This window comes from Eimeria tenella, genomic scaffold (genome assembly GCF_000499545.2).
Source record: "Eimeria tenella Houghton genomic scaffold, Eth_scaff16, whole genome shotgun sequence".
NCBI classification, from domain to species: domain Eukaryota; phylum Apicomplexa; class Conoidasida; order Eucoccidiorida; family Eimeriidae; genus Eimeria; species Eimeria tenella.
The window spans coordinates 300592-313231 of record NW_013541531.1 but is presented as its reverse complement, the minus strand read 5'-3'; the positions used below and the strand labels follow the sequence as shown (position 1 = coordinate 313231).

Below are 12640 nucleotides of genomic sequence, written 5' to 3'. Positions count from 1 at the left end.
CATGTGCATACTTTAGATGAAACCTAACCGTGCAATTTTCCAGCTAAACTAGGCCGCCAGCTAAAATGTGACAATCAAAACAAAACTGCGAACACCGAAAGCTGAAAAGTAAAGCTTGCTGCATCGCAGCGTGGAAGGCACATCTTTATAATATGAAATGCAGGACAAAGGCGTTCGATCTGGTTGTGACGCCATGTGCTGGCACAAAACGGTCTTCAGGCCTTTAAGCAGTTGCCAGTATTTTTGCAGCTACAGAGTAGCTTATACCTAAAATTGGTGAAGCTGACATATTTCTCCAGATACTCCGCTCATTGCTCATCGATTGAGAAAATCGATTACCCATAGTGTGTAGAGCATTCTGCAGCAAAACCAATAGCATGCCGTAATTCGACATGGTTTAAAGTAGATTCACTACCGTATTCATAGAGAGAAAGGAGAGCTGACAAACACCAGTCTTAACCAGAAGGCCTTACAGCGCGACGCCCGCACTGCGAAAATCGATATTATTAAAGGCGCCCCAAAGAATCGTTTCGATAAACTCACTAGATCGGAGTGATTGTGCCAAACCAAAGAGATTCATTCTTAACGAATCCTTGTCTTAAATTGCGCAATGAATCAAACAAATACTTACATATTTTAAACTTACTAACGACTAAGGACCACAGAAGAAAACCTACCTTGAGCCTTCGTAGAAAGATGAAAAACACACATCCACATGTGCCGGCCCATGAAGGAGCAAGCGCAGCTCTCTCTAAAGCCTATTCTATCCCAACAGACTTCAGAATATGCAGGTATGAACTCACTGCAGCCCAAACGTACGTGCAGGCAGGATCGATAAGATGCGACAGGTTGGCAAGCGCGGACATCCCGAGATAAGAGCCTCGCGAAATGATAGACTCCACAAACTTTAAACATTATTTCGCGGCACTTGACGCCAAGCTCCCTCCCAGCGTTGACCTTCTGACACATGCATATGGAGAGCTCGCTAATTCTTACCTCAGCTCGAAAGAGAAGCTGCTTGAGCGTACCTCCTAGCTTCCATTGTCTCCCTTTTGCCGCCCTCTTTTTCGCGTTCTTTTCTTCCGTCTTTCTCACTGAAATGCATGGATCCTTCTGCGTGAACGGAAACATTGTTCTCACTCTCGTCCGTCGCTACTACGATGTAGCCATAGCAACCACGATTGGAAAGTATAGCGACACATGTCGACAAATCCCTTTATTCTCTTATCTCAGAACGTAGTGCAGAATGCACACATCTCGTTACAGTTTTTAGGAAGCTAAAACACAGCGGATCCAAATACGAGTACTTTTGCCTCTTTCCGATTAAAAGTGATTGGTGCTTTTTCTTGCATTGGCGTGGGCTCGCCCAGAGCAGCATTTAGCACTTGTTTGTTTTGCTTCATTTTAGTTCTACTCGTCATACCACCTTGCCTCAGCAATTCTTTTATCCGCAAATTCCGTGTCTAGCACCAGGTAAGTATGAACTCCTTCTTGTAGTGGCCTTGCGACTGAAAACTCTTCTGCTCTTGACCACCGCCTAGTTTGTGGATTATAGTTTCCTCCCTCTTTACATGGCGTGGAACTTGGGCAAGACACACATGGGAAATGCACTATATGTAGCCCTATCACACCTTCATTTAACAGTAACATCTGTTTGGTCCTGAAGGCCTAGACGAGACAGTTCCTCCTGCGTTTCGTGGAGCGGTAATGAAGCAGATTTGCTTCACAAGAACGCCGTTGTGAGTATGAAGCCCATTTTTCATGTGCCTCAAATTATTCAGGGGTCCTCTCTATAGTTTCATCTACTATATTTCACCTTCAGTGGGGTGCCCTCAGACTAATTCTAGTTCCCAGTGTCTTTAACCTTTAGACCTGATGTACCAGCTTGCACGGCACCAACTGACGGTTGCAGTCAGCTTCTCCTAAAGCAAATAGTGCTTGTCTTCGCGGTATAACTTCTAGAAGTACCTTTGGTCATTGCATCACTGAGGTGCCACCAGACAGTTTCTGTCTTGGTCAATGACGAATCTTTGCGTTGTCTCTTGCCCCGTCTACTGCGGTCTTCTTCCCTATTCGCTTCGCCAACTGACGCATGGACTCTAGATGTTGAGAACTTCAAAGGTTACCATCAAGCATCCTCATTCCAAAGCTCAATTGGACCCAAGACTCGCTATACTCAAATGCGAGCTCATCATTTTCTCGCGGCTGAGGCAGCGTTTGTTCGTGGAAGACGTACGTTCGCGCGATATACTGCATAGCTGACTCTGTTGTCGGATTGAGGCTAGTGTAAGCCTGAATGCGCTGTAAAAAGCAAACACTGCTCCTATTCGAGGTGTCGTCAGCCGGTGGTAGCATGCAAGTGAATTCGCTAACTTTAGTGAATCCAGCAGATATTCATGGATTCGACGCAAGGCTGCCAAGAGTGCCTTTGCTTACAGTACCATTGACCAAATACGAATCTTCCTTGGATATTACTGTCAAAGCTTCTGTGAGACTAAATTTTAGGGCATTTTAGGCTTGTAATGCTTGCTAGTGCTGAGGTTCCTTGGTCGGTCTGAGTACTGCCTCTCGAAGAGCAATCTTGAACACGATAAATGAGGCGATTTGCCGAGTATCTTTCCCAATTTTGACCAAATTGAATACATGTGGGCACTAAAAGAGCGTGCCAGTCGAGCTTCTCCAGTGCCAGCATGTTGATTATAGAGGTGCAAAAACCCGGGAAACGCTGAGACTGTAGCGCCGCACTGCTCTTGCTTCGGCCTCGTTGTCGCTACAAGAATGGCGTCAGATCCGCTTAGCCACACCCATAGACTAGGCCACTCTGTCCCTTGTTTTGCATTTCCTCGCATCTTCATCCTAGAGCATTGTGCTGCCGCTTTCCACTGTCCACAAAAATTTCAGCATCTTCCTGGGCATGCCGGCTTACCGCTGTGCTGCATGTGGCTCCTAGTGCGGTGGATGTAACTTCAGAGACTGTGCGACTACCTTACGAATAGCCGAGTGTGATAGGCTTTTCCCAGATATTTTTGTTTGCTTGTTGCAGTGACACAATAGAAGCTATCAACCGCACGTAGGACTGACCATCCTTCGTGTCGCGCCAACGCTCCTCGACATTCCATTATTGAGGCTATTGGAGACGCGAATTAGTGCGCAACAATACAGTATGGCCCCAAATGGCCTTTAGGACTACATGATTCGAAAACCTGCACATCGACACAACAACTGGAGGTAATTAGAATGTATAGAATTTTGGACCTCAGTCTAGCAGTCTCAGTCAGCTCTGCAGCTACTCCCGGCAGTTTGGATCTGCTAAGACACTGAATTAGCAATGCAGAGCACGGCCAGGCAATGACAGACATCCAAGGGGAGACAGATGCAGTCTCACGGTATGTGAACCCAAAATTATGTGAAAGCGGTAACTTCAGTAAAAAATATTACGTACAACCGTATCAAGCCATCATAGAAGAAACACGTAGTAGCCATGTTCAGCTTAGCCAACCAGTGAAGACGTGCTCCCTACAGTGGGCAGGCTGCTACAGCACCAGCCTGATCTCCTACATTAGAAAAGGCAAACAGTAGTACAAATGACAAACTAGGAGCGAAATGCTAGAAGTACATAAGCCCAGCTCCACGTCTGCATCCTAGGTATCCTTCTGAGGAGTCATGGTTCTAGCAGGAACCCAGCTGAGCATCTCACGGATTAAGGATTCTAGTTTGTCTCCCCTCTGTAGGTCTCCAAGAGAAGGCTCGACCAAGGTCTAGCCAGCAAACTGTTTTCTACGCAAGCTAGCCAAGATTCAACTGATTTGGCCGCGCTGCGGAATTCCCTAGTTGGTCAGCTTCTTGAAATAGGAAACTGCCAGGGGCCCCCAGAAGCAAACTGTACACAACCAACACACAAATGTTTAGCCAGCCGGTTTTGATTATGCAGCTCCAGTCGCCCAACTGTAAGGAATACCGCCTCTTGGGTTGGCATCCACTGCTTTCCGACGACATTGCCAGCGTCTTCACATAGTCGTCTCTTTTGCGCGCTGCTCGCGAGTGCTTGTCAGATCTACTCCTAAATATATACTGGCCTAAATTTGTGCGAAGATCACCACGGTAACTCTCAAGTATAGAATTCTTTTACTGAAGAACATAGTGTAGCAATGAAGACGACCGACCACGTGGGCTCACAATATAATTGGTTAACTGGAAAACTTAGGATAGGTCTGAGGTGCATTTAGAAACTCCCAAAGTAGTCCACCTCCGTACTATACTAACGTGGGCAACAGCGTGAGAGTCTCGTTATGTTTTTAAACAACTGTCTGGAGACGTTGGTTCTGGCGCATGACGTACCGGAATATTCTGAAGAGTGCCGGCATACTGCTCATCACGTTCCCACAACACTTTGTTGAATAGCCTCTAAATTCAACCTCAACAGATAGAATCTCTTGCCGTTCAGCAACTGAGCTGTTGCGTGATCCCCTAGTAATTTATAACGATTGTACATGCTGTTAATTTGTTTTCAGCTCGTTCAAACAGTCATCTATCCAAATTTTCGCCCTATTGTGTTTATAGCTGCTTCCTTGGCCTCAGTTCTCGAAGACATTATATAATACAGCCAGTGTCTAATAAAGTATGCGCGCTGCGTGTTCTTGAGATATCTTCACAGCCCTGGTTTCGTGGTCTTGCTGGCTTCCTGGAGAGCAGTCACTATATGCTCAGCTGAAAACAAAGGTTTCATTATGGTGCTCGATCGTATGTTTTCTTCTTCGCATTGTGGCACAAATAAAAAAGTACTTCGCATTCACTACAAGGCTACTTGAATGAGCTATCCTCAGCATGACTAGAGTTTCGCCGGGAAGCATGAGCTCAAAATAAAGCTCTATAATGTTGGTCCAAGACCGGCACTTAAGTTATTACCCACAGTAGTATCCAGGATTTTGTCAATGCCCGCACTTCTGCTGCGTGTAAAGCATGACATTAGGATTCAGAGCCAAGTGCAGTCGATGCAACAATCAAAGCTAGTATTGTCGCCTCCTTCCCCTACATTGTGGCTGATTGCTCTTTTACTGCAGTTACGGTTTGAGGCTCTTTCAGTACTTTCGATTTGTTTATTGAGCATGCATGTAAAGTATAGAAATGTCTGGTAGCGCTTGTTAGCTACAGTGACTCGAATTTCACCCAGTGTTGCGATCGGCGCTGCAATTTGCTTTTCCAGTTTAGCATGCAATGCTGTGAAATTGACGAAAACATGCGTTTCTATTCAAATGTCTGCGAGCGCCATGCATTTAACGACACGTGGAATGTATTTGCTTAGTTGCAGCCAGATGGTTTTACAAGGAAGCTGCTGCCGTGTGTACTTAGTACTGACACCCACCTCCTACCCAAAGAGATACATGATCCCTTGTGCACTCTGTGCAGTAAGGTCACTTCTTTACTGCACTTAAGCGCGTTCGCTGTTAGCTCTGAGGACACTTGCAAGACACTTCAATGGTGGAGTCACTTGAACACGAACTTCTCGCCCTTGAATTTGTTTGAAAGCTTCAAAAAAGTCACTTGCGGCAAAAGAAAATTCAGAAAGAAAAGTTGGGGGCAGACATAGACCGTTTTGCCCTATGTATGACAAGTTTGTTTGGGTTCAGGAAAAATTCGAGTTTCTTTGACAGTAACAATAAGGGCCCAATTCGAAAATAATCATTTAGACGAGCCACGTGTTAGTGAGATTCCCTGCGCCTAGGCGGACGGCAGTCAAAAAAAAAGAGCACGAAATGCTGAATTTCAAGCATATCATCCATGCATTGTTTACTCTGAGAAAGTCGATCATCAACTGTTGCAGAAATTGTCTCTAGTTCTCCACACGCCTTGGGTTACCTTTGGTGTACAGAAATTTGGCCTCGTCGGAAGGAAACCTCGGTTTTCAGAAAGTTTCATAAGTCGAAGAATGTAAGAGAGAACGCAGAACATGTAATATACTCTGTAGTTCTAGAACTTCAGGAAGGTTCGTAGTTGAAAGCATCGAACGTGGACAGGTGCGCGCTCTATCTTTTTCTTGGGTACGTGCATACGTTTAGAGTTTGGGAAATGTGCTAGAAATCTGTTTTGGTTTGGACTGTATAATCTTTTTGCTTCCAGACGTAGTGAGATGCCGAAGCGCTTCGGGGCTGGCCTACAGCCCCGAAAGCCAAGCACATGCGGAAAGCCAGTGGCACTAACATCTGCTACAAACGATATAAATAGTGTAAAAGATCTATGGCTATTGTCATGCCTTACTCTGAGAAACACAAAACGTCTATGAGACGTAAATTAATTGGAGAAATATGTGTCTACCCGACCTGCATGATTGTCGCCGGAGCGTGGTGAGCGGACGGTCGGCACTCATGAGTTTCTTCAGGGATATCCTAGTTTCGCAGAGATCGACCACTGTTTACAGTATCACGTTTAAAATGCCAAGCTGTGTTCGCAAACACAAAACCTGCTCTGCGCTTGAGTAGGTGCGAAAAGGACTTGGCAAGGCCAGCTTAGTCAGAACAATCCCCAAAATCGGCATATGATTCCCCATCATTTTCACATTTATCAGAGAAAAGCAGAATCTTTGGCATACAATCAAGCTCTTCATTCTTGATTTGGCCCATAGTGGGCTGCCAGCCCCAACTGCACTCGTGTGCTTTGACGTTAAAGAGTAAGTTGTTCCCAGGCACGAACTATGGGAAATCGAAAGCATCCGCATTCACAGCATCAATTCTGGGCGTTTTTCGAAATTTTAATAAATTTTTGATTCCCTGAGAGACTGTCAAATCACCTTTGAGATTTTGACCCAAGACCCTGAAGGAAGCAAGATCCCAATGGTTCCTTGAGTAAAACATCTTCTGGCGTCCAAAGGGCACCCTCCACATCAGTTTCTCCCTGCACATATCCTGGGCTTCAACGCCTCCCATATGTTGCTTTAGTTACGTGCGGCCTTCATAGCTGCCTACCATAGAAGTTGGCTCGCATATTAATAATGATTGCAATGCCACCGGGACCCGTTAAGATCAAAGCGTGCCGCCTGTAGATCCGCCAGTCACGAAGGTGTGAGTTCAACTGAGAAGGCGTCGCATACATTATGCTGAAATATGCAATCCTTTTAGCGATAATCATCCATAGTATGAAGTACAGAGCTCCTATTAATAGCGTATCTAACGGTGCGCCCGAATTACGAAGGTGCCGATACATCATATGCTCAGGAAGGCAAAACTTAACGAGCTTCCTGAAAGAAACCACTTTTGGTTTTGTGCTTACAGGCCTCATTCCTGCGTATTCAACTTGCTTAGCAAAACTGCAAAATCACCATAGTAAACCAGGAAAAAGAAGAGGAAGATCATTTGTGGAAAATTTACGTTCGGCACATAACTTGTAGGTGCAGATGATTTTGCACGGTGATAAATTTCAGCCAACTATAACAGGAAACGCGGCCGCAGAAGCGTCCTTGTAATTTTGTTCTCTATTTGCTCTTGAAGCGCGATGAGAAGGTGCAATTTTCTGGACTGCAGCAGCAAGTTCTTCATCAAAATCATACACTGCAGCCTAGAGCTGCGACACTGCTCTTGGTAGTGTGTGCTATGACCTCTTTTTGCGGCCCATTTCTCTCTTATGTGGCCTTCAAGCAGCTCTTCTTTTCGTTGGAGAAACTTGTTTGACGGGTCTGCAGCAATGAATTGTGAGGAACCGAATCTAAAGGCAGCTTCGGAGGAATCGCTACTCCTGCAAGGCCCCCCGGGGGTTGGATCCAGCGAAGAGGACGTGGAGCAGACAGAGAAAAACGACGCAGACTATAGAGGAAGAAACGACGCTCCTGCGTCTTCAGACAGTACATCTGAAGGGAGCAGTAGCTGTCGTGCTCGCAGCAGGACGAGCTGCTTTTCGCTCCCGACGACCAACAAGCCAAGCCAGCAGCTGTCTTTGTCTCCTCCAGGCCATGGCGAGAGCCTTTTGGGTCGCCATAATGCCAACACGACACAACGTGAGGGCCCGGACAGCTCTCTTTCGTCAGATGACAGTCAGCGGCCGCTTCCAAGCCTAAAAATCCCATCTGAATCGAGTACCAAGGGCATTCGCTGTCCGTCTGAGCTTAGCGCAAATGATACATCACCTCCATGTAGTTCCTCTGCTCACTTGTCTCCTTCACTGTCCGTAGTTGCCTCTGCTGTTCATCCTGGAGGCACAGGAAGTACGTCTGTCGGAAGTTCAGGTGGGCGCTCTTGGATTCCGATGCAACAAAGACTGCAGACAGTGTCTATCGGCGGAGGCTCGTCAGCGGGTACTCCTGGGTGTCTCGTACCAGCGGTCTTTCTGGGACCGAACAGCCAGGCGCCGGCCCTTTCTGCCAATAATGCTGTTGGATGGTCAGCCCTCTCCGGTTCGGTAGGCCACTGTCTTTCAACGTGCAGCTTCGCGGCAAATCAGTATTTGCCGTCTGCCTTAACTCCAGGTGGGAGCTTCGCTACTCTGGGCTCATATTCCCAGCAGCACAAGCAGAATCAGCAACAGTCTTTATACTTGAAACAGCAGCCTTCATGTTTGTCGACAGCCCGTCCAAAGGGAGACGTAGCTGTCATTATTTCAGCTTTGCGCCGGCATCTTCGCTCCCTGATCCGCATTATGTATAATTGGCAGCCTACGACAGGCGGTACACAAACGTCTTCTGCAGCGGAAGAAACTACCGAGCAAAAGAAAACTGAAGCACTATTGTATAGTCATGGGGAACCAAGGGAGTGCGTGGATCCAGTGCCGCAAAACGAAATGCACAATCCGTCTGACTGCTGCCTTGGTGGGCTGATTCACACAGCTCAGGGTGATCACAAAGAGGGCTCGTCTTCTGTATCCATACATGAGGACGAATTATCATTCAAAAGCACATGCCAAGCTGCAACAGCGATCACAGCTGGCAAGGAGGTGGCCGGGTTGAATAAGTCCACCGCGTCAGATGTCACGCTCTCCACGACACCACACGACGAGCGCACACACTGCCACGACGATTCTTCCGAAACTACTTCCTGCCCCACCGCAAGCACAAGATGCAGAATAGTCGCAGGAATCAGTGCTATGGGTACTGAGGTACCACCTCTTCCGCCTCTTGGAAGCGTCGATGGTGCTTCAGAGGGCTGGGAAGGCCAACGATTTTTTCACGAGGAACACCTAGACGCTTGTTCTTTGAGTGAGCTACGTGAGTACCTCCTAATTTTTTCGTCTTTCTTGTGCTTACCTCTTCCTGAAGTGTCGAAACAGGAACCACCCGCCCTGCAGCATGTGAGGTTGCAGCTTCTGCTTCTGAGGAATAGCCAACAACAGCGAATTCAGCAGATTCGTCAAGCGAGGCCAATACTGCAACGCTGGCTGCCCCTACTGCACAGTACTACTTCCGGGGGGTCAGCTGACGACGATGAAACTTGTCTCAGCAGTTCTGTAGGGACAGCAGTGCCAGCAGTGGAATCGCGCTTCCACAGCATGGCATCTGGATCGACCCTGCCATCGATGCCATTCAGTAGCAGTAGTTTGTCCTTTCTCTATTCTTTCGCTTCCCCCTCGATTCCTCACCTTGATGCAGACGTATCCTCGTTATCGACGCTATCAATGCATGGAGATCAAACGGCCAACCTTGGTGCTTCTACAACCGGTGAGGACTCGCATTTTCTGTCGTTGCCGTGTTGTCTGATGCTTCGCTTCCTAGATGTCCCCGTATTTGCATTTTGTTTTACTACAGGAGAATGTGCGGATGCTACAGCTCCAATAGAAGCAAGGAGTTCTGAATTTCCTTCGTCTTCAGTTGATGCGTTTAGCGTGGATGGCCCTCCAAGCACCAGCAGCAACATCTCCAACACAGAAGCCCCACCAATCATCACAGACTGCTCTATCCCCTCACCCGCAGCAATGGCATTCGTCACTGCTGTAACAAACGAAGAACCTACTTGTGAGCCTTTGCACCCCTCCAGCAAGGAGAAAACTTCTCTTTCGTGGAATTCTGAGTGTGGATGCGCGCCACGAGGATTAGCAGCGCCAGCTACTGGACTACGTTGGTCCTCAGGCACTACTGTTGGTATCCGGTTGCAAGGCCTGATAGGTGGGGGCAGCCTGGGTTTAGGTAGCTCGATTTCCTTGCCGGAAGGTGCGGCCGGAGTAATCCAACGTGCCACGGAAATAACAGCAAATGGAGGACTTTCTTCGAGTGGTCGTGGTGGGATTGGAGCACTGTCGGGCGGAGCCGCCACTTCCACGGTACCGTCGTCCCCTCATCTTGAGTGGATTTGTGATGCAACGTCAAATGCAGTCAGCAACTCACCGCCAGGAACATCGTTACCCTCTTACATACTTTTCAATAATGGACAGTCTCCAAGTTCCGTCAGCAGCGTACCATTTGCAAGGTCTTGCACAAATTCCCGGCGAGCAGCCAGTGGATGCTCCACAACGAGCCCCGCAGAATTAGGGCTAGTAATATCTGCAGAGGGCTTTGGCCAGGGAAGAACACAAAGAGGAAATGTCCAAGTGACATTTTCTCCCCAGATGGGGGCGTGGGTTGTTTGCTGCGCCCGTGGGTTGCTACAACAAAGCAGGGCATTTTCTGTAGCAACTCTGGGGTTTGAGGGAGCCAAGAAAACAGCCCAGCAATATGCCACACACTGTAGGTCTATGGATTTATGTGCACTACATCGCGTAGCAGTACCTTGTGGTTAGGGTGCCTTCATTACACCACGCAGAAACTAGTAGCGTCTGTAGATAAGCAATCATGCTCAATCCATAATACCCTCCACGTGTCATCTACTATGGGCAGCTTTACTTTTGCAGGCCGCAGACAGTGCTCTTCTAAGCGTGCGAGCGACCGAACGAGCAAGGGTAAAGGTGGAGACAGCAGAGAAGAGGCTGCTCGCGGAGCAGCTCGTGGAGCAAAGGAAGCATGCAGGAGATCTGGAAATGCTGTCACTCCAATTCCGCAGGTGACTCTTGGGCTTGCAGGGCCTCCAGGAGGAGCTTTTAATTTGGCAAGGACCAGCAGCCAGGAGTTTGTTTTGCCTAAAAGCGTAAGCGAAACCACCGTCAAAGTACGGAAAGACAACGTGGCGTCTTGGACAAAGAGTCAGTATCTTACCATCCTTTTTAACCAATGATTAGTTGCTCTAGGAACACTTTGCGTAGGATTGTCTGCAATAATTAAGCTATGCTTCATTCACTGCGTGAGGGCCTGCTGCAACACATTGATTATAGAGCTGCTGAGCGTCTTCGCAGGATTTTTCAGCCAGCCGTGTTGCTCGGCTGAGCCGCAGAGCAATGGAGTTACCATACGTCCATGGGGTTCGCTTTGAAGCTGCAAATTTTGCTTGGGTGGCTCAAATGAGGGGAGAAGCTCGCAGATTTCTGGTGAAGAAACATGGATTTGTAAAAAGCAGACTTTGCGCCATCGAGAAGATCGAAACATGGAGAGCAGCTTTGTCTCCAGAAGCTCTTGCCAGCGAGCTCAAAGGTAAAGCAAATTCAAGTATGCCTTGTAGCGTTTTGGAACCCCTGCGATTACTAATTTGAGCATTCAGCTCATTCTGAACAATGCCTCTACAGCTTGCTGATGCATCTGCTATTTACTTCATGACAGCTGCTGCCTTTTTTTCGTTTTCTCGTAGGGGCATATCCCTGTGACTATTTCTCATAGCCTCTTGTTTCACCAAAAACGTCAGAATATTTCCAGAAGTCACGTAGGGATTGTTGGCTTGCCAGGCCGTTTTATGATGCAGCCGAACAGGACGTACTTGCTATGGTTCCAAACATTTGCCCAGATGATACCGACCCAGAGACACTGCAGGCAGTAGAAGAGTCTTTAAGAGTGAAGTTTCAGCGAAGTACCATGATGGCAAGACCGAATCTGCATGCCAGTCCTCAAATTGGTTTTAAGAGGCAGCGAAACCCATGTTCAGATGTCGAGCGAGAGGAGCCTAGGCAAACTGTTGCACACGATCTGGCTACTGAGCAACTTCTTCTGCATCAACAAGTGTTGACAACACAGCACCTGCTCTCCCAGCCAGAATCATTGCATGACAGATCAAGACAGCATGAGGAGCTGACACATCATCTTCATGCACAACCATCGCAGCAGCAGCTTGCAGAAAACTCTCAGCATCAGCTAATGACGCAACAGCATCTGCTTCGCAGTGTTACTCCACCCTTGAATGACAACAGAACCGGAGACGACACACAGCAGCATCAACAGCAACAACAAGCTTTATTTGCCTTCCACGGATTTCGCACGAGAAGCCAACAGCAGCAGCAGATGCTCTCGCAGCAGTTTTCGTCTCCAGTTTCGTTGGTGCCGGCCCCACGACCCCAGCAACAGGTTGTAGACGCAAACAGCCAAATGAGCAGTGCCTCGGCAGAGCTAAAGTGATTTGGTAGATCTAGAGGGACTAGAGGAGTTGGCTGTGAGCTCGCCTCAGGAACGCCTGGATTGGCTGGCGCACTGGAAGTCTCTTTTACCTCCCCAAACTAATCTAATGCCTTTTGTTTGCAAAGCCAGCTGTCCCTAGTTCCAAGAATTCCATTGTAGAACAAGTTTAGTTGAGCTGTAGGTTGCAGTCCAATGACATCTGGTTGGTGGTAACACTGCTTGGCTCAGCATAACGTGTAGTGCCAGGCACTA

General features: G+C 47.7%; 1 protein-coding gene across 1 annotated transcript; it reads left to right on the top strand.

Moving 5' to 3' along the window:
* Window positions 1-7674: 7674 nt before the first annotated feature.
* Window positions 7675-12388, top strand: ETH_00009535 (uncharacterized protein; the record flags this gene model as incomplete). Its single annotated transcript, XM_013373608.1, has 4 exons — window positions 7675-10639; window positions 10972-11057; window positions 11242-11476; window positions 11742-12388. 4 exons carry the CDS (start codon window positions 7675-7677, stop codon window positions 12386-12388), a joined length of 3933 nt encoding a protein of 1310 aa, XP_013229062.1.
* Between the last annotated feature and the right edge of the window lie 252 nt (window positions 12389-12640).